This window comes from Salvia hispanica, chromosome 3 (genome assembly GCF_029641045.1).
Source record: "Salvia hispanica isolate PSC_SH4W2 chromosome 3, Shi_PSC_v1, whole genome shotgun sequence".
In the NCBI taxonomy this organism is placed as follows: Eukaryota; Viridiplantae; Streptophyta; class Magnoliopsida; order Lamiales; family Lamiaceae; genus Salvia; species Salvia hispanica.
This window is the reverse complement of record NC_142694.1, coordinates 4,743,515-4,766,929: the sequence shown is the minus strand read 5'-3', so window position 1 is coordinate 4,766,929 and position 23,415 is coordinate 4,743,515. Positions and strand designations below refer to the sequence as shown.

General features: G+C 34.3%; 1 protein-coding gene across 1 annotated transcript; it reads right to left on the bottom strand.

Annotated features, from left to right (window-relative positions):
• Positions 1-14,785: 14,785 nt before the first annotated feature.
• On the bottom strand, positions 14,786-16,175 carry LOC148930001 (uncharacterized). Its single transcript, XM_089069048.1, has 4 exons — positions 16,121-16,175; positions 15,677-16,029; positions 15,232-15,394; positions 14,786-15,150 (listed from the first exon to the last, which is right to left on the bottom strand). Exons 1-4 carry the CDS (start codon positions 16,173-16,175, stop codon positions 14,786-14,788), a joined length of 936 nt encoding a protein of 311 aa, XP_088925174.1.
• Between the last annotated feature and the right edge of the window lie 7,240 nt (positions 16,176-23,415).

The following is a 23,415-nucleotide window of genomic DNA, read 5'->3' as shown; positions in this document are numbered from 1 at the left end:
TAATTTAGGATTGAGTTGTGAGATTATTAATTTTAGTCATAGGAGATTAGCTATGACTAATTGTCTATAATTATTCATCTAAGATTGAGTTGTGGAAATGAATTTTATGAACCAAATATTCTTTATATTTAATTCTGGATACAATCTTGCAAGCCGAACATTTGGAAAAATTCAAACAAAACTAACACCTTTTAAATTGAACTAGCCATATTCAATATTTAAACTGCTACTGCAAATTAATACAGTACTACACTTAATTTGCTTGCTTGTTCTGAATAGTTATTGGGAGAATAAATCGGCCATGCATAGAAAATGAAGGAAAAAGAAAAAGAATAATGGACTGGAAATTTGTTGGCGACTTAATTAGGAGTATTTAAGCTGTGGTACTCTGTAAAAGCTAGAGCCGTTCAACAATTTACTCCCATTGGAAAGAGCTCGAATCATGCACAAAATAGGGTTTTTCTTTTTTTCATCTCTCATTGGAAATATGAGTATACTACATGAGAGAGAGACAGAGAGAGAGAGGTGGGGAGGGGAAGATTGCTTTCTGTCATTTCTAATGACCAATAAAGAGGATTCATATATATAGGTATATTTGTCAGATTTCATGGTTTTAAGAAATCAGTTTAGAGATACTCCATTAGAATTAGAAAGGGAATTCATGTGCCCAATTAAATGATCTCTGCGTATAAAGATTTGGAATCTGATTTGTTAAACATTAGCTACTGTGCCATCAACATCATTGTCTGTTCACAGTGTGTGTGTGTAAGACATAAGTATTGCAGCCCTAGAAACAGAAGCCGGTTGTGTTGTTCATATGTGTGACGGCTGGACATTAATTCAGTCGAAATAAGATTACCGTTATATCCCCCCCATTTTCACTTCTACGGGTTCTACTTCTACACATTGGGGGCTTTTTTAGTCTACTCATAAAGGACAAGTCAAAACAGTGGTATTTTACACTGAACGTTAGTTTTGCGTACTTTATCAATTATGAGGGGCCCATTGTACTTTAATTCTAAGCTTCCCACATCAAACAACACCAACTGCCTACAAATAACTATTGTACTCTTCATTGTTTAATAGGAGTATTACTACTCTCTCCGTCCGTCATTCGGAGTCTCATTCATAGGCGGCACGGATTTTAAGAAATGTTAAAAAAAAGTGAATGGAAAAAGGTTAGTGGAATAGGAATTCCACTTGTATATATTAGTTTTAAATGAAATGTGAGTGAAATGAGTTAGTGGAAGGTGAGACTCTATTACCATTTATAGTAAAAGTGACCGGGACTCTTATTCGCGGACGGACTAAAATGAAAAAACGGGACTTTCGTGGAATTCGTGGACGGAGTGAGTACTTGGAGCATGGATTCGTCCAAAGAATACTTCAATTAACTTATTAACTAGGAGAGGCAGATAATTTCCAAGATCTTTGAAATAATTGGTCATACTAAAAGCATAGCAGATAGAGTGATTTGTTTGCATTATTTTGGTTGTATAGTAGTAATAGCATAGGGAGTACTATAAATAAAGGCACATTCTATTCTCTGTCTTAACATGGTACATCTATATCTATGCTCTTTCATTAACTCAACTCTTCTTTTTACCAAATCCTTGGCAGCAAAGTGTATTGATCTTCCTCTGAAAAGGAGAGCATATAATGAAAGCAACAAAACCTTGGGAATGGGCAAAGATGTACGAAAAGAAGGTTGGATCGATCTACTTCTAGCTAACTGTACAGATTGTTGATCCACAATTAACTTTACTAATAATCAGCTTTTATGTGGAGTACCAAAAAAGAGTAGTAAATCCAAGAAACAAATTTTTGAAGCAACTTTTATTCCTAAACTAACCCATAAATCCTGGAACAGAGTTTAATCTTCATTCTTCAACACGTTTACTAATTATGCTCACACAATTAACTTTATGAATGATGCTAAATGGCCATAATGTGGCCAGCCATAAATTTAAAATATTAATAAAAAATTATGTAATTAATGCTAATTCAACAAAATCGATACACCTCAAAAATAGTAAATATATTGAGACTATTGTGCCCTTCACTTAAAATATACAACTCCTACTATCTTTTATGCAAATATAAGTAAACATTGTCGTTGTATATATATTTTTAATTTATTATACCGCATAGTTCGTAAAATTGCATCGGTTTCATTTTCTTTTTTTGTTAAAATTTTAATGATTAACCATATTATAGTTTGATTCCATATTGATTTATAAAATATGATTCTAATATATATAAGGGATATTGGCATGTAATATCATGAAACTTTCAAAAAGTTGGATTTTTTCCACGAATTTTAAAATTGACAAATAATATCACGAACTTTACCCACGGTTTGTTTTTTCCCACGAATGAAAAAATTCATGTTATTTTAATAGATTGAAGAACAATTTTGTAGGGTGTGCTTCAAGAAAAACTATCTTCAAAGATTGAAAAACATGAAGTTCTCAAAATTTTTGTCGAGAAAATACGAAAACAAATTCATATCATAATATTATTTGTGGGATTTTTTTCATTGGTGGGAAAAAACAAACCAGGGGTAAAGTTCGTGATATTATTTGTCAATTTTAAAGTTCGTGGGAAAAACCCAACTTTTTGAAAATTTCATGATATTACATGCCAATATCCCTATATATAATTCAACAAATATTACTTTAATCTATCTCAAATTCAACTAATGGTTCAATTGATTTTACTTTCAAATTTGATAAATTGAATATTTCAATTCACCTTTAATTCAATTCTTAGAATTATAGATCTCGTTAATCTCTAAATTAAGTTGAGTCCTAAATTGATTAATTTGTAGATAAATTAAAATTCTACTTTTTCTTATCGGTAATTATATCTAAACTAAATCGGTTGTATAATTACTTAAACATTGATTAAAATATTAATTTATTACATTGTTTCTAGCTATTACTTTATTCATTAAGACTTACATAAATTATGAAAATATATACTATAATATTACAAAGTATAGCTATTTTTTCGTATTAGTAATTATTTTTATTGAACCATTTATTAATTGAGTTTACTATAATATTCATTTAAAAATTAAATATTAAGATGGTTAGATGTTGTTGAATATATATCAAATTTGCAATTACTACATTTTTATGATAAAAAAAAATTATGCACTTTGCATATGTATGAGATCCCTATGGTGCAAGAATATAGGAAAGATGTTTTTGGTCGCTAGGTTATATTATCACTACTTATTTATAACATCATACGTACAAAATAAAGTAATAAGTAAAAGTACTAAACTAGTACCTTATACTATATTATAATGGTAATAGTAACAAATTATTAAGTTGTGAAATAGTAGCAATAATACAAAGCAATAATAACTCTTAATATTATATGGCATATTGTAATATATATATATTAATATTAATAATAATAATAATAATAGTAATATTAATTGCTATTATTATTAGATTATATCACTCATTACAATTGAAAATTATATTGATTAATAAATATTATGGAGTATAACGCTATATTTTGATATTATTAATTATTTTTAAATTCATTAGTATATTGTAGGCTCATACGTTAATAAACTAGTGCAATGTGGCAAGGATTTTGAGTTTTGTAAAAGAGTGAGAGATGATGGAGATTTACGGAAAATAGGAAATTTCATATTTTTAGAAATGTTACTCTACTTTAAAGATTTAATAATTTCTAAAGTAAAAGTTCGAAACTAAGTGGCATACTGTGTTAAAATACAGAAACATATAATTATGCAAACACCACTATATCATAGTATATAAAATAATAATTATTGATTTATGAAATTATATTATAATAATTGCTGAAAACAAAAAATAAATAAACCTACGTAAATAAAAGAAAGGTTAGAACTGTATTAGAGAAACGGAATAAAAAAAATAACTACAATTAAACAAAAAGGGTAATAGTGTAAAGTTAATTGAGCATTAAATGAGATATTTAAATAATTAATATCTATGAGATCTTAATTTACTAAAATGCCATTTTATGGTCAGCCATAATGTGGCCACGTAGCTTTTCCCTAACTTTATTCTGGGAACTTAAAATTTGAGTACTAGCTAGGAGTACTATTTTTCACCGTTGCTCATTTCTTTTAGAATATTTTAATGTAATACTATTTAATGTGCTAACTTTTCTAACCAATTAACACACTATACTAAAAATATCAGTTTTTGATTGGATAAAAATGCAATATTGTAGTACTTATATAAGTACATTTATAGTACTCCATTAAAGAGTATATTAGTCATTAAAAAAATTGGTACGTTATATTATTTAGATGCATTAATTTCGATGATTTGGTATTAATTACATAAGGTTTTATTAATTTGTTCAATTTATGGTTGTCCTCCATATAAAATGATACTCCATGATATTGCTATACATAGATATATGAGTGAAAAGTGAAGCATCTATATATTTTTATAAGTAATCGTGCAAGATTGAAAATTTAGATAAATTTAGATAACTTGTTGCCGACTTAATTTGAACAACAGCCGCTTCAACCAATTTAAAGTAATACAGCCGCCTCATCATTTTAAGTTTTAACAATGATAAGAATATAAAGTTGAGGATTTTAGCAAACTAAGAAAATGACAAAAAAAAAAAAACAACTACTACTACTTGATGTTTTTCATGGAAATGAAAAACACCAATCTTGTTGGAAATACAGAAAATAGTGGTAATATCCTAAGCAACAATAGACTATGGAAGAGAATCATGAGATGGTGGGGGATGGACCAGTTCGTAGCAATCGAAGGTAAGTAACCTAGACTAAAGCTAATTTTTTTCAATTGGATCATATAATTTTGATTCAGATGTTTGCAACATCAGTTTGGCAGATGTTTCTCTCTCATTAATTTTGCCACCTACATCTTAAGTTGGTTGCCATATTACTGAATACTGACTTCGTATTTTTAATAGGAGTAGTTTCTATATCTAAGAAGATTGAATATTTTACCTATAACTTTATGTTCAAAATAAAATACTACTCCTAGTACTCCCATATAGGAATAGGAGTAGTATTTTTTATTATAGTATCGGTATGTTGTTATTTTTAACAAAAAAATATATATTCTGAAAACCGAAATGTAAAAAATAAGAAACGACCAACATTTATGCACTTATGTTGGAGAAATATATTAGTAGTAGTAAATTATCTAATAACTATAATGGTTAAGCTTTGAATAGTATAGTAAAAGCTCGGTCGTTTTCAATGTAATTTGCATTATATATCAATTTAAAAACATTTTTATCATGCACCTTTTATTAAAAGATCTTCAGAATCGATTTGGAAGCCTTTTTGCATAAAAATGAATTCAGAAGCCCCATAATAAAAGCATAGCAGAAGCATTATTCTTTTTTATGTCATATATATGGCAATATTTTCATAAATCGAGCTCATTCAATACTGTAGAATCTCGAATCACAAAAAAATAAGGTTTTCATCTCTGATTGATTTCCAACAGCTGCAAAGGATATGAGAAATATTGCCCTGACTATGCTTTTACTGCCTCTTTTTCTAATGGGAAATAAAGACCTAACTGGTGATTCATGGGAAGTTGATTTCCAGAATAAATGAATAATGATATTAATGAATAGAAAGGAAAAGAAGACAAGTAAATCCTACCCAATATCTTCATGAGAATCTCTCAATCCCATAAAAATAGGGATTTTGGAAAAAGAGGTAGAAATTTTAATGCAAAATTGGTTAAGTAGAAAAGAGGTAGAAAGAAAAAATGATTAAAGTATTGTTAACAGATAATTATAAGCATAGAAAAAACTTACCAAAAATAGAATGAGGCTAATTTTGTAAGACTAGCCAAAATGGTAGTAGTATAAAAGAAATGATATGCTTTGCATTAGTATTTAATTGGATCTCCTCTATTTTTCTTTTACACAGAGATTGTAACTGATAACAAGTTTGATATGATATACAGTAACTTTTAATTTTGGTATTTTGACTGAGAATCTCATGCACCATTGTCCATTAAGGGCGTGTTTGATAAGTTAGTAATACCAAGATAGAGAATTATGATATCATATTTAAGCTTAACTCAAAGTCTAATATAAGACAAGGGCCCTAACCAATCTTACCAAAATTATAACATTAATCATGTTTATGTATCCCACCAATTTGTAAGTTAAGCCATGTTATTTAATATAAATACAATTTTAGACAATTTCTTTTCTATCGAACAATAACGGAAAAAAATCATATATTTGCATATCTTGACATGAAACCCGTATTTCTTATCTTGTTTTACATATCTTCTTATATCCCATCTTTTTTAATCAAACGAGTCCTAACAATGCAGAGAACTAAATTTGGTAAGTGCTGCCACTGTCTTAACTTACATTTGCTAGGTAATTACTGCACATTTTCAAGTAATAACATTCTGCGCTGCTCCAACATGTTTTGTCACACAAGAGTCCAAGACCCTTTACATGATTTATTTCTCTTCCGCTAAATTTGGATTTTCTCTTTAACTTGATATTTCATGGTTCTTGGTAAACAAGTTTACAACCCCAGAGAATGTCAATGATGAGGATCCACTGCCCGAGTATATCAACTACCACGATAAAGATTCTTATAATATCAATGGCTGTCACTCTGTTTGGATTATCCGGCCTCATATAATTAATGTGAGTGTAGTAGACCCTGATAATGGAGGCTATACAATATACATTACTAGTCATAACTAACCTGTGTAAAATTTTGATTTGTAGCTACCCTAATTATGTAAATGCAGTATGTATGATGATTATAGCTCCATATTTTGTGAATCGGTAATTTTTATGGAAAATTGCTTTTCAAGGTCCATCAATATTTTTACCATGTAGCTCCTAGCTCAAACTGAACTTGAATAACTAAGGGCATCCGCAATGGGGCGAACGATGGGTTAACCATCGTCCGCGCCCGATAGATCGTCCGCGGATGATGCGCGGAGGATACCCATCGTCCGTTGCATCGTCCGCCACTGTGGATGACGCGGACGATGGGCGCGCATTTCTTTTTTTTTTTTTTTAAAAATTCAATTTTTTTTTCTTATTTAAACACTACTATTCACTACCATTTCACACACACCAATTTCACATCTCTTCAATTTCTCTTCAATTATTCTCTCTCATCGACTCAAAAATGAATCCCGACGACTACGATTTGAGTACATCGGATGGCTGCAGACGGGCCTTGACTCGAGCCTTGTTTGATGCCGTTAATGAAGCCAAGGCGGAATGCTTGGCACAAATGCAGCGGGAGCAGGCGGCGGCGGCGGCGGAGGTGCGGGTCCCTCGCCCGATACGACGTCGGACGTTTGCCCCCCGCGAGCACGACGTAGCACACGAACGTCTGTTCACAGATTATTTTGCCGAGAATCCAAGGTGGGGCCGAATGTTTTTCACCGTCGTTTTAGAATGAGCCGAGATCTTTTTCTTCGCATTGTGCACACGTTGGAGGGCGTGATGAGTACTTCCAGTATCGGGAAGACGGGATCGGCAGACCCGGACTTACGCCGTTGCAGAAGTGCACGGTTGCGATCCGCCAGTTGGCCTACGACACAACAGCGGATATGTTCGACGAGTACCTTCACGTCGGGGATACAACTGACCGCGAATGTCTGGAGAAATTTTGTAAGTTAGTTGTGGAGGCTTTTGGCGACACATATTTGCGACGCCCGACTGCTGACGATTGCCAGAGCCTGATGCGGATGCACGAGACGGTGCACGGCTTCCCTGGGATGCTAGGGAGCATCGACTGTATGCACTGGCAGTGGAAGAACTGTCCGACGGCCTGGAGAGGTCAATTTATCAGCGGCTACAAGGGCAGCCACCCGCCGATGATCCTAGAAGCCGTCGCTGACCACCGCCTCTGGATCTGGCATGCCTACTTTGGTGTAGCCGGGTCGAACAACGACATCAACGTCCTCAACTCGTCCACCCTATTCGCCGATCAGTGCAGGGGTTGCGGTCCGGCCATTCAGTTCACTGCCAACGGCCGCACACATCATATGGGGTACTACTTGGCCGATGACATATACCCTAGGTGGCCTGTTTTTTTGAAGACGATCAGCTGCCCAATTGGTGAGAGGAGAGTCTTGTTTGCGGCAAAGCAGGAGTCCGCGCGGAAGGATGTGGAGCGGACTTTTGGGGTGCTCCAATCGCGGTGGGCAATCGTGAAAGGTCCGGCGCGTTTCTGGTACAAGGACGTCATCGCCGACGTCATGTATGCGTGCATCATCATGCATAACATGATAGTCGAACAAGAACGTGGCCATGTCACCAATTGGGTGGATGATGAAGCCGGATCTAGCTCCAGCACGGCGACCTCGCCGGTCACTCGAGGATTACCGACTGGCTTCGGTGCGGTTCTACAGCGACAGGCCTCAATACGCAACCAACAAGACCATACTCAGCTCATGATCGACATGATTGAAGAAGTTTGGACCCGCAACCGCCGCCGTTGAGAAATTGTAGTTTTTTTATTTCGTATTGTAATGTTTGAATTTTAATGAAATGAAATTAGTTTTCCAAATTTTGAAGTATTTAAATATTCAAGTAATAGAAAAATGCTTAGGGCGTCGCTTAGGGCGGGCTATAGTCCGCCCCACTGCAGGTGGAATAGAAGGAGGATAAAATGCTGACGTGGCGGTGCATAGGGCGTCCCATTGTGGATGGCCTAACATAATCATAATCATAATCATAATTAAATGGTCCTCAATCTTGATGAACGATTATCTAAGTCAGTTACAGAGCAAATAAGAAGATTCTATGTATGTAAACTAGTTAAAAGAAGAATCACTACACTAAGGAAAAAAAAATACTATGTCTTTGACTTGTACTATTACAACTTAAAAGTGAGGTTGGATCTGTATATGGTGTGAATCTGTATAACCATCAAAGGCTCGAAAATCAACTCATTTTACAATCAAAAGTGACACAAACCCAAATTTTTGTAGTTTCCATGTGACATGGAAACTACATAACAGACATTGGGTAGTTTCCTCCATTTGCATCCCAGCAAATGGATAGGCAGGCAGAGCAACAACTAAAGTAGTAGCAATTGCCATTCTCTGTATTCATAACATAGCAAGTAGAGTGAAATCAAGATTCCTCATCAAAACTAACTAAAGCGAACCCGACCATCAAGAGAAATGAAAATGTTCCCACCAACCATAATATAGTTATATTACTAATAGGGAATTAAGATTACCAATATTGTTAGAACTTTGACAATCGCAATAACTAGTACTACTAACAATTGTGTTTGTTGGAGGGGCTGGCAGTCCCATCATCATGATCAGCATCAACAGGGGTAGTGGATCGAAGCTTGTCCAGCGCTAATTGAATGAGGCCATGATTAAAATGTTTTGACCAGTGACCATGTAGGTTGAACTCCTTCTGGACATTTGATGCCAATGAAGTAGCATGTAAATGCACATATTTTATAGCTTGGGAGGGGCTTTGGCTTAATTGGGAGGGAGGGTGCTTCTTTCTTAGGATTTGGCGTGTTGGATCCACGTCGATGTTTCTTAAAGAAAAGAAGAGAATAACTTCGGAGAGGAGGGTTGCTGAATGCCTTAGATCCAGTTTTGTTTAAAGTAAATTGAGCCACAGTAACATAATTTAGGTTTGGCTTCTTCTTCTTCTTCTTCTTCTGGTTGTCGTTGGATGAGAGAGATTGAAGTTTGTCAAACACATGTTTTGCCAGAGCCTTTGTAAATTTATGGCACCACTTTGGCTTCATCTTGTACTCAATTTCCATGTACGCTAGCAACGCAGTCACAGCGGGATCTATCTTTCTAGCATACCGCCTCCGATCGGAAGGGGGGAGAGGCGGTTTGCCACCGGACACCATTAATTCTGCAGATAAAAAAATAGCAGCGTCAATTGAATTTTAATCTCTACTCTACTTTGATAAAATAAGACAGAATAGCTGATGAGTGATGACAAATGCTGTCGTGTGGCCGCCGAGAGAAAATAGAGAGGGAGACTTTTGGGATTAGGTTAAATCCACAATCCTGGTTAACTAAATGGTTACCAAAATTATATCAATACTAGCAAATTAGTGCTTAAACTTTCATTTATTTTTAAATGGAAATGGATACTAAACTGTAGTGTACGCATTTTATACTAGAGTATTAATTTAGGTTTTATTTTAAATGACAATTAAAATTCCACGTTATCTCTTCTATTTAAATTAAAACTAGTATTTACCATATTATTCTTCGTTCCAAATAATGTACTACTAATAAAATAAAACATAGCAATATCAATTGAATTTACTACTCCATAATATACGTTTGTCACCAATTGAACATTAATACAATGGTTGGTTGCGATTGAATTTGTTTTAAAGTACAACTATAAAATGAAAAATTATGCACTTTGTTTATTCATTTACTTGTTTATTTGAATTTATTATTTCATATATTCGTAATTTTATTTTCTAAATAATACAGTACTACTTATAGATATATATCCATTCATTTCTAAATGTTTGGTATCCTATTTACACTATCCCAAAGCCCGTGTAATTGACTATGGCCCATCTTGGTCCGGCAGATACAGCCTCAAAATGTGCAGATACGTATCTCACCAATTTGGTGGGATACTATTCCTACCTCAATTCATGGATCCAGATAAAATAAAAAATCTCCTCTGTACCCTTCTACCGTCAATCTTCTATTCACAACAAATCTCTACGCTAGGGCAATCCTCCATTCACAACAATCCTCCATGGTTGACGCTAGGGCATCGATTTGATTAGAATTTCTTCTCTTCCATTCACAACAATCCTCCATGGTTGACGCTAGGGCATCGATTTGATTAGAATTTCATCTGCAAGGATTTCTTCTGGTCAGGTATTCCTTTTCCGTTTTTTCTCTATTTTTCTATGATCTTTTTCACCATTAAATTCTTTGTGAGTTATCAATTTGTTGTCAGTTTCGATTGAATTTTTCTACCCCCAATTCAACTGCTCAGTTCTTCCTTTTCCGTTCTTTCTCTATTTTTCTATGAACTTTTTCACCATGAAATTCTTGGTGAGTTATCAATTTGTCGATTGTGATTGAATGTTTCTACCCCCAATTCAATGTAATTGATGAGTTTCAAATATATTTGTTTTCTATTGTGATTGAATTTATCTGTCCCCAATTGAATAGATATAAATCGTGTGATTGAATTGTTCTGGCCACAATTCCATATTCTGCCTCCTGATTTTAGCCAAAAATAAAGCTTTTTACAGTGAATTTATCTGGCCACATCCAGCATAGAACACAAGATTTTATTTGACAGATTATTGGATTGTTTGTAAATTTTGTCAAGGTTTGCCTTATATGTTTAGGTGTTTGAATCATTTGTAACTGAATTGTTGTCTAATATATAATCATATTATTATTATTTTTTATCAGATCACAAGATCACAGTGTTATGGAGACTCGTAAATTATCTGATGCATCAATTGCCTTAATACTTGAGGACATTATGCACAACTACAGGTTCGAAACAATGTGTATTCTTTACCTAATAGCTGCAAGGACTCGTAGCAGAGCGCGTAGTCGACGAGCAGCGGCTAGACAACCATTCACCATAATAAGTCGGATGCCAAATCAAGTTAATCACATGGATAGGTTAGTAGGAGCCACAGATGTCGATTGTGTGAACAACCTCCGAATGGACCGTAATACATTTGGGAGGTTATGTCAGTTACTTAGACATATAGGAGGTCTTACGGATGGGAAATATGTTGTTGTGGAGGAGCAAGTAGCTATATTCTTAAGTATCTTAGCACACCATAAAAAGAATAGGATTGTTAAATTTGATTTTTTGAGATCGGGACAGACAATATCTCACTATGTACATCGTGTTCTACATGCGATTTTAAAGATGCAAACCCTTTTTTTGGTGAAGCCTGACCCAATAACCGACGATTGCCTTGATCCACGATGGAAGTGGTTTAAGGTAACTTTATATATGTTGATTCTAGCACTCGTTAAACCAATTCAATGCTGCTCACTTTGTTGTCGAAAATTATAGGGTTGTCTGGGAGCCCTTGATGGGACGTATATCAACATGCTTGTGCCTAATGCAGACAAGCCAAGGTATCGGACACGGAAGGGACAAATATCGACAAACACATTGGCTGTGTGTGATCGATATATGTGGTTTGTTTATGTTTTACCGGGATGGGAAGGCTCGGCTGCAGATTCTAGAGTACTTCGTGACTAGGGCTGGGGAATTATACCGAAATACCAGAATACCGGACTTACCGTACCGAAAAAATACCAAAAATACCATTTTTTCGGTATACCGTAGCTTTCGGTACGGTATGATACCTTACCGATAGAGATCGGTACGGTAACGGTATAAGATTTCCCATACCGCGGTATATACCGGTATACCGAAGATTCGGTATATACCGATGCTTCGGTATACCGTGATATACCAGTATACCGATTGATATATATAACATATAAATATATATTTATATATGTTATATTTAAACTAAATTTTAAAAAATAAGAATTTTTATTATACAAAAAATAAAAGAATCAAAATTGGGAACCCTATTTTTTGAAGTAGTTGAAAACTAGATTTTTTTAAAAATATTTTGGATATAATAGATTTTTTCACGGTATAATGGTATAACGGTATAACGGTATATCGGAATGCCATATCGCAGTTCGGTATACTGCAAAAGTACGGTATACCGAAATGCGGTACGGTATACCGATAACTCGGTATGGTAACGGTATGGAAAACTGCCATACCGAATTTCCGGTATACCGAACTTCGGTATATCGAAACTTACGGTACGGTATCGGTATGGTTTTTTTCATACCGTAACTTTCGGTACGGTATACGGTATGACACTCCCGGTACGGTATACCGTACCGAACCACCCCTATTCGTGACGCAGTCAATCGGGTTCATGGATTGCGAGTACCAAGAGGTAATTTAACATATCACACACCTAGTGCTCCACACATTGTCGGCTGACATCATTTTTTTAAATATTTGGTCACTTGTGAATTTTGTTTTATTTTATGGCATGAACATAGGGAATTATTACTTGTGCGACAATGGGTACGCAAACTGCGATGGATTCTTGACTCCATACAAAGCTGTACGTTACCATTTAAAGGATTGGGGCCCTATTGCAGAAATGCCTCAGAACCCAAAGGAAATTTTTAACATGAGACACACCAGAGCACGTAATGTGATTGAGAGAGCCTTTGTTGTACTAAAAATGCGTTGGGCAATTCTGCGTGCAGCATTCTACCCGGTTAAAGTCCAAATTCGATTAATTATGGCCTGTTTTTTGCTTCATAATTTTATTCGTTCTGAGATGACATCTGATCCAATAGAGCAAGAAATAGATGGTGTTGAAGATGATGAGGATGCTGAACATGATGACGAAGGGATAGAATTTGTGGATGGTGTAGAACCTTCAACGGAGTGGAACCAAAAACGTGAAGAAATGGCGCAAGTCATGTGGGACCAGGTGTGTGCAATTGCAATGCGTATTATTGCATTAAAATTTTATGCATGTGTTTTACAAATTTTTCCACTAAATTATGTTTCTGTTTTAATTTTTGACGTGTCTTTCTTTTAAAATAATATTCATTTCATATGTAGAGACAAGGTGCTGGAGCATGATGACCCTATGTTGGTGCTGGATTGCAGTTGCGGAGGGGAAAATGTCTTTAGTGTGTGAGCAAGGCTGCACAATCATGGTGCAATGACTCTAGAAAAAATTTGAAGTCCAACTAGTTCTAATTTTCATAGCTATTGTGCTTGAATTATTTAGATTTGCAATAGGTAGTGGAACTGGTATCTAGTATTATTATTTCTCCTTTTTTATATTTATGTTTTGGTGAACAAGTTGAACATGATATGCATGATGGTTATTATTTCTCTTTTTTGGCAATGTAGCTAATGGTTATTTTTGCTTTTAATGATTGGTCGTTGCTGTCTTGTGTGTTTGCCTGATGGTAGGGTGAGTTTTACCTTAAATGCTAGGGTGAGGTTTACCTAAGAGCTCTGCTCTCAGAAAAATCTCTGTTTTACTAAGAATCAAAAGCCTTGATGTTACTAATATTCAGTAAAAATCTCCAAATGTTGATTATACAGTAAAGGCAACAGAGAATTGGAATAAATGTTCAAAAGTTATAAATGATGTGGGGAAAATGAAAACCGACTAGCTAGCAAAGAAGACAAAAATAAGAAGAAATCAACAAAATTTCAGTCATCAAACTCATGCGTAGGTAGTTGGCTGCAAGCTATTCAGTTTTGTTGCAGGCAAAGAATACATCCATGACCAATGCACAATCATCACACATCATCACTTGGAGACATGATGAAGATTTTATCCTCTTTATATATGAAAAGAATTTCATAATTTTTCTTCTCTAGAAGAGATAATATTTTTCTTCTATTAGCTATACATAAAATTTTCAATTAACTGCAATTCACCATAACTTGCACAAAAACACTACCCAATCACGTACAACTATTGGATTTACTGAAAGAAAATGATATAAAGAAGAATGTATGAATGGTAAGGAAAAATAAGCAAACACAAAATAGATAATGATTCAAAATACGTTTCCAAGTTCAAAAAAACATCACAAAAAAAGGTTCACCATATGCAAAAATTGAAATTGGTTCAAAACACATTACTAAATTCAAAACATCTTAAAAAAAGGCTTCTTAGTCTATTATTTCTCCAATAAAAAACATGAAATCATTTTGGCGAGAGCTGCTCCAACACCATTTGCACATAATCCTTCTTTGCTATCTCACGTAGCCCCATGAAAAAGTCGAGGCGTTCCACCTTATCCAGAATAAAGCCACACACGGCAAACTGTTGCCTAATTGTTAGGCCCGGCACAACTTCAACAAGATCGAACACTTCTTTTCGAGCTTTGGTGAGGTCAAACTCATATCCGATACGAGAAGCCACGCATTGAAGACGATCATTGGTAGCATCGTGCATTTTTCCAAGCATATCAACGAGACCATCATCCATTTCTCCCAGAGCCTTGCGCTTCTTTGTCTTTGTCGATGTATTCTGCGTTATTGTTTCACCCACGTCATAAAATACACCTTCTGAGTCAGCAATAGGGGACTACTGGTCGTGCACTTGGTTGGGCATGAAGAAATCTCCGAAGCCTGCATTATAGTTATTACCTTCGCCAAGCCCCCTGAGGTTCTCTTGTGAGCATATGTTGTTTACTGCATCCATTATGTCCTCCGCGCCTTCCCCGTTGGCTCGATCCTTACCAAAAATCTCCTTCCAGTCGTCAAAGTAGGGCCATGATTTGGCACGCATGAACTTTGCATTTCCATCTTTCTGCAAAAAAATAAATTAAGAAAATTTAGCATCAATTATCAAACCTTCACAATCACTAAAGAAAAAGTTTTATCAGCAATAAAACTAAGTAAAGAAGATTTGAGAATGATAAATTACTTTTTCTCGGGGAAAAGAAAATTAATCAAGCCACGTCCTAGTCATGGTGAATAAAAATTGGCAAAATTTATGTTTACTTCTTTCCCTTCTCAAATAAAAGAAAATTAATCAAGCCACGTACTATAGATAATTGCTACACAATTCAGTTTCTATACACAGGCATACCTTCACAATTTCTGCCCACTGTTGGTCATCACAGTCAATTTTGTGGTCTTCATTCAGATTAAAACCGACACCACTTAAATTAAGGATCTGTTGAAGAGAGTAATAGCTCTTTTTCCATGCAGACACCTTCGATATGATATTGGGATTAACCTTCAGATCAGTTGTCGGAAACTCGCGGCGTAGCGCCTCTTCCAGCCTAACAAGGTATCCGGCGCGAAATCCATTATCAGATTTCCAACCCTGAGCAACGAGCTCCTTCAAGGTCGCGAGTAGAACCCCTTCCTCCCGATCAGTCCAAATACGCCGAGTCCTTTCGCTTTTGGGTTGTTGGGGTCGAAGACCCCCGCCAGTTCCTGGTCGTAATATCATTCAAACACACACCAAATTCAGCGCATATGATTCTGCGGAATTAACGAGGCCAAAATGAATTATCTAAACACAAACCGCGGCCACCAGAAGAGGAGCCCACGATTGCTTTGCTACCCCGGAAATCAGCCATGTGGCCTAGAAAAAACAACTACATCATGTTTGGCCATGACAATCACACACATATAGTGAAAAAACACAACACGTGAAGATTTAGTAGGATTTAATAGAGAGCCTAATAGTAAGATTTAATAGAGTGCCTAATGCCAGTAACAGAAGTTTGTTTACCTTTCGAAGAATCGTGCACAAGAACGAAGCCGCTTGAGAAATAAGGAGGAGGGGAAGGAGAGTGAAATGCGATGTTCTTTTTTGTTTCTCCCACGTAGAGTATATATAGGAAATAAACAGATTCAATCATTTAGGTTTAGAGGGAGCCGCCATAATAAGGAGGGAAAAAAGAGCGCCAAATTTTTGATATCAGATTCAATCATTTAGGTTTAGAGGGATCCGCCATCAGAAATAAGGAGGGAAAGAAGAGCGCCAAATTTTTGATATTGTTTTTTGTTTCCAGTATATAGGAACGAAAGGATTTGATTAATGCACAAGATTTGATTTGTTAGCTACTTCTCGAAATACAAATAATTAAATATTACTTGAAAAGAAATATTGTTTTGTTAAAAATCCTCTGATCACATACCTCTTTTAATATGAAACTCAAATATTGTTGCATGAAGCGGGTAAATTTCTTGAGAAGATACTCGGGCGCTAGTACTTACTAACATATTATTGTTTTGTAAAGATGTTTTAATACACATAATAGAGAGTTTTCACATGGCATCATTTTAAGAAATGAGAAATACTTTAAAACAATTGAGATTTGATTATGGAGTAGCACAAAGTTTAAGAAAAAAGCAATTCTCAGTAAAGAGAAAGAGGAAAAAGTTGCGAGAGCATTTAGCTAAGGGAGACAGGAACCGTTGCACAACCTTATAGGAATAAGAACAATTTTGCAATCTTACAACAAAAGGTCATAAACTTCTGCACATCTAGATACTTATAAACCACAACCAAACTTTATGGAACATAAATACAAGTGTTAAATCCAAAGCTTGCTACTGACAGCCTAGATTGTCAAAGCTTGGGCCGTATTCTACATTCTACACCAAATGACAGGTCATCAAAGAAATACTTGAACAGATCACAGAACATACTCAGCCAAGACAAGTTTTTAATATAACCAACATGATCAACAGATCATATTCAACGTAGCTAGCATAAAAACACTAGCTAATCAAGTACACCTATTGGATTTTATTGAAAGAAAATGATAGAAAGAAGAATGTACAGATGACAAGGAAAAATAAGCAAACACAAAATATATATTGGTTCAAACCACATTTCCTAGTGACAAAAAACATCACAAAATAGCTTCATCATACTGAAAATAAATATTGGTTCAAAAACATTACTAAATTCAAAACATTATAAAAACACTTGTCTTATTCTAAGTCTCTGTAAGGAGCTTGCTGGTCAGGCTTTGGTTGGGCATGAAGAAATATCTGAAGTCCACATTATGGCGTGTCTTCCACGTTGGCTCTGTCCTTACCAAATATTTGCTTCCAATCGTCAAAGTAAGGCCATGATCGGTCACGCATGAACCTTGCATATACTGTTGGGACTACCGCAGCGGAAGACACGAAAACCAAACAGGTCCTAGAACGGATCTATTTAGGTGATTATGCATTCGACTCCAATTTCATGCAATAAGCATATATCTATAGATATAACATCAAATAAACACATAATCATGCATATTCGATGTAGATTCGATTGTTACCTCATAATCCATCATTGGATTGACGTTGCTAGCTGCACCACCCGGAGATCCTTGGTTTATCGACCACGAATCTTCCGTACTATTCCCTCGTCCTTGATTCTCCATCCGTGTGGGCGGATCTTAGAAAACCAATTAAATAACTTGAATGAATCTAGGGAAACCCAATACAAACACCAAATTGTCTAGATCTAATCCTATGAATTAGGATAGATCAAGAACAATAATCAAAACCCTAATTCTCCCACAACAATGGCTCGAAAATCGAGACCAAGAGAGAGAAGGAAGGAGGCGCCGATTTCAAGGCTAGGGTTAGGGCTTTATGTTGTCTTGGATTGTGTGATAGGGTTTCTCTTTCATTCAATATTTATAGTGGACCTTATTGGGCTAGTAAGGGGATCCATGGAATGACTTAAGTGTTGGGCTCACCCATTAGATAAATTACTAATTAAATCAAATGACCCATGATTTAATATATTATCAATGGAATATTATTTTATTCCACTAAAGAATAATATTGCACTCCCACTTAAATCACCAAATTACAAATAACTTGGGTCCATTTTATTTTATAATATTTCCCGCGTTTAAGATTATCTTGATCCATCAATTTAATTCTTTTGTCTGCTATGTGACTAGAATTAAATTAATTCTCCAAAGAGTTTTTCTAGTTTGAAACTTTATTTATTATTCGTGGAATAAATTCCAACTGCGCAGTTTTCTAAATAATAAATTCCTCTTTCAAACACCTCTTGGGGATCACCTCTTAGGGATTTAATCATACCACACTGGGCACGCGAATTCTATGAAATAATATTCCAATACCTTCATGTTATTCAATTACTACCACCCAAGATATCATGAACTTGAGTTACATACAAACTCTCACATATTGATAAGTCAAAGTGGCGTTTGATTGAATAAACAATATTGATATTAATATCATAGACTAGAAAATACTAAACTTTCTGAAATATATTCTTTCAGTAGATAGCAATAAAGAATACATTTCGGATTAGATCCTTTCAGTGCTTTACCACACCGGTGTTACTAATCTCTTCTTAGGTAAGAGAGAATTATCACAAACACCGCAACCGTTCCAATAGGTAGCCAAAGCCTATCTAGGTTGTGAATACGTTTTTCTTCTTACCAGATCTGGCCAAGTCCCCTACTGGAAAACTCATGAGGAGATTCATCGAATTTCCCTACTTGACCTTCTTAGTAAAAAGCCTTAGACTTGTTTATCATATTTCAATAATAAACCATTTATATTATATTATTTATTCTCATAAATAGGTAAACAAGTGGATGTGGCGTTTCTCGTATACATGCACAAGCTGACTGTACAAAGGCATGTACGCTCGAAGCATCTTTTAGTATACAAACCCCAACAATCTCTCACTTATACTCAAAGGATGCTTTCGAGTATACCAACCGCTTTATTGGCCTTGTGCTACACATTCACACACATTTTCTCCCACTTATACTCAAAGCAGGCTTTGGCCACTATGTACTCAAAACTATAATTCTTTAAAAGAATCCACCATCATAGTTTGCTAGAGTACATAAAACGAAAATATACTTGTAATTTATAACCTTAATTCATGCTAAGGAGCACGATTATTTGATCAAAATATTTCTAGGTCCTTTGATCCAGTGGAATAATTTTATGTGCCTTTCTCAAGTGCACTTACACATATTCCTCTATCAAAATCCACTATTTTGATCCTTCTGAATTTCTGCTAATTAAAGTAGAATACTTATAGCAAATATAAAGTTTTTAATCATGTCGAATATGATTCCCAAAACTTTAATTATATAATACCAACTTAACTTGGTATTAACCTTGCTATATAATTTGTGATGTAAATTTATGCATTAACATATTACCTCATCACAATGACTAATTGGAAATTAGTCCTTATGACAAAATAAAACCGAATGATTGCATTCTTTGTTTTATAGTCATAAATTCCAAGAGTTCATTTATTTAACCATTTGTTGTGATCTTTAGAAATACTTTCTTTGGAAATCCAAAAGTAACTCTAATTTTAATAGCTAACTTGGAAATATCTTTTAATGTTATTAGAGTCTTAGAAAGTGTGCAATTCATCACTTCTTTCATTCTAGGGTGTGAACCCTTTTTAACTCTATCAAACATTACCTTAATTCCATTTACGAATATTCTATGAGACAAAATTTAGCTCCCACTTTTAAAAGTAGAAAAATACTAGTCTCAATATTCTTTAAGGCTATTAAAACAATTTAAATAGTGCTTGGAGTTAAATTCATCCTAGTTTAATAAAACGAGCTATGAAGCTCTTATTAAACACTTAGAATTTAATCATTCATTAAGAAAAGCTCTCACTATTTTAATTATCACCTTCACAACAAAATAAATAAAACAATAACTAATCAAATAGTCAACTCTTGGCTTGGAACATTAAAATAAATTTAATGTGCACACTATATTTACTATACAAGAATTTCTAGTATTTATAATAAATACTTATCTTGTCTCTAGTTGAATTTAATTTACTTGTCTTGTAATCAATTATTGTGATTATTTTTCTTACACCTTTATTTGAACAAACGCGATCATAAGATCATTTTATTTTGTATTGAATCCATGTCGAACATTAATGTTCTATTGACTCTTCAACAAAATAATGGTTCAAAAGACTTAAGGATTAAAGAAACTTAATAATCAATATTTCTAGAAGAAACCTTCATGATAATTGAATCAACAAATTTAATCACAAGTAAATATTTTGATATTAACCATGTTACATTTGATGTCATAAATAATTGGATAATCAAAATTTCATTTATCTAATAATGCAAGCATTATAAAATGACATCGATAATCCAAAAACACAATTGATAAACTAGGAATAAAATTCCATATCAATAATCCATATGATATCAAAACCAAACAATATCAAAAACTCTTAGAATTCAACAATGTAAATAAAGCAAAATAAGACTTTCATTGTTCAAAACATAAATGTCATAGCTAGATCAAGATCATGTCTTCCTCCTAATCACATTGGGTTGGCTCGAACTCTCTGCCATGTCATACTTGCGTCTTAGGTCAGTGGAGTTATTGACCATCCCTCCCTCCATCTTCCTTATCTGGACTTATGCCTTAATGAGCTTGCTAGAGAGTACTAGAAGAGAAGTTGGCCAAAGATTGTCCATTATCTCTTTCTTTACTTTCTCATAGCTCTTTGGAAGTCCGTCGAGAATCATGAGTTGTTGGGTTTCTGGGCCTATTTTCCCACCCAACTCCTCGAGCCTATCAAAACCATCAACCATTTCCACGACATAGTCGTTAATGTGTTGGTTCTCCTTCAAGACCGTTCTCCTCAAAATGTTCACCACCGATCTCATGAGACACTTGGTGGACATTTCATCAAACCATTTAGGTTCTTCAATCAATGACCTGTCGGGCTTGTCAACCTTGCCAAGAGCATTGCCGACCGAGGCCAACAAAAACTTCTTGACATGACCGCTCGCGGTATCCCATCGATCACAAGCATCCTTTTCCTTGTTTGATATGTAATAAGCAGAGGGGCGATCCTTAGTGAGGACCAACCTCAAATCACTAGCCAACTGATCAATGTCAAGTCTCCTTTTCCAATCCAAATAAGAATCAGAATCGCGTTCCTTCGATTTAAGGATCGCACTATAAACTTCCCGAGTAGTAAACATCTTTCGTTCAAGCTGAGAAAAAATACCAATAATATAAACATGTAAAATTTCAAGGAATTGCAAATAACCACAAAACAATTCATCAATTTTACATCCACAAAAATCAAGCACAAACGTTCTTCTACGAGGAAGCCGAGTCTTATTCATGCAAGAAATTCATTATTTTTACTGGCCACAATGTCGACAGATAGTCCAGAGACCATAAGAATGGCATGGCTGACTAACAAAGCTAAAGCGTATAACCATAAAATTAAGCACTAAGGATTCTTTACTTGTGCGTGAACTCCTCTAAATAAAGGTTGAACCGGACAAGCACCTCCTCCTATAGCTCCCTCTAAGCATTATTAAAATACAATCCTTATAATTTCGCAACAATATTGCTCCGGTAAAGACCAGTCGCGATATTACTGAAAAACTAATTTTACGATTTTAATAACCTTTATCAAGAGAAGTCAAAACTTACGAACTGGTAATGTTCCTCCCGTAAAGACAGGCCGGTCACTACTTCGCACTAAGACCAATTTTATGGAGGCCATATACAAACGTGTTGTAATTATCGCTTCATATTTTCTTGTTGGTGGTTTTAATAGTTTAATTATCACTTAAGCAGATGAGGCAGGTATCCACATTCAAAGAATAATTAAACATGTACTAGCTATGCATGCAAGGCAATAAGTACATAGGCGATGCACGAGTTAAACTAGATTTTAACAAATAAAATCATAACTCAAATTAAATATCCATCATTCATCAATAAAACATGTAAACACATTTACATAAGGTTCACATAAACATAATGACGAAACTTGATCATTTAATTAAGCATCTAAAATAAATAGATAGAATTAAAATTCTATCTCCACATAAACAAGATTATCTAGACATTAAGTCCAATCTTAAACAATCATACATTATTAGTTAAAATAACGTATCTTGATTATTAGAATTACCTTTTAATATTATTAGGATTTACTTAGATAGAATTAATCCATCCTTATCCTAAAATTAATGTCTATGTGTATATCATAAAAGATCAGCTAAGTCTCAATTTAAAATGCCCACTTGGATATAAATCCACATTTATCCAATTAAGACTAAATCCATTTAAAACACACCAATTAAAATTGAGAACTAAATTTCTCTTAGCTTTCATAAAATCACATGACAAGAAGAATCTTATTACATCTTTAATTCAAAATGATGTTTTCTAGATGAAATAAAATTCACCTTCATCAAAATTAAAGACAAAATTCAACTTAATAAATAATTAAGGATTTTAATATCAAAATTAATGCTCTATGAATTTTCATACCTTTAAATCACATTTGATGTTATCTAGATGAAACAAATTCACCTTCATCAAAATTAAAGATAAAATTCAAATTAAACTAGGAATTGAATTCCAATTAAAATCCAATTAATCATTTAATACTTTAATAATTTAGGATTTTAGTAGCATGTTAATGCCAAATGAATTTTACACTTCTTTAATTAATCCGATGTTATCTAGATGAAATAAAATTCACCTACATCATATTAAAGACAAAATTCAAACTAGGAATAGGATTCCAATTAAAATCCATCCAATTATTACTTATGTAATTTTTGAAATTTTCAAGGTTTAAAATAATTGAAAAACTCATGTTTTTTCCTTAGGTATATATCTAGGAAATAATTCCATAACACACCAATTAAAATATAGACAATTTTCAATTAAACCTTAAAATTAAAGCATGAAAGCATATTAAGAGAATATTCTTTAAAATTCCAGGAAAAGCCAAAAATTAGATCCAACATATATTGAATTTCCTTATGTTAATTACCA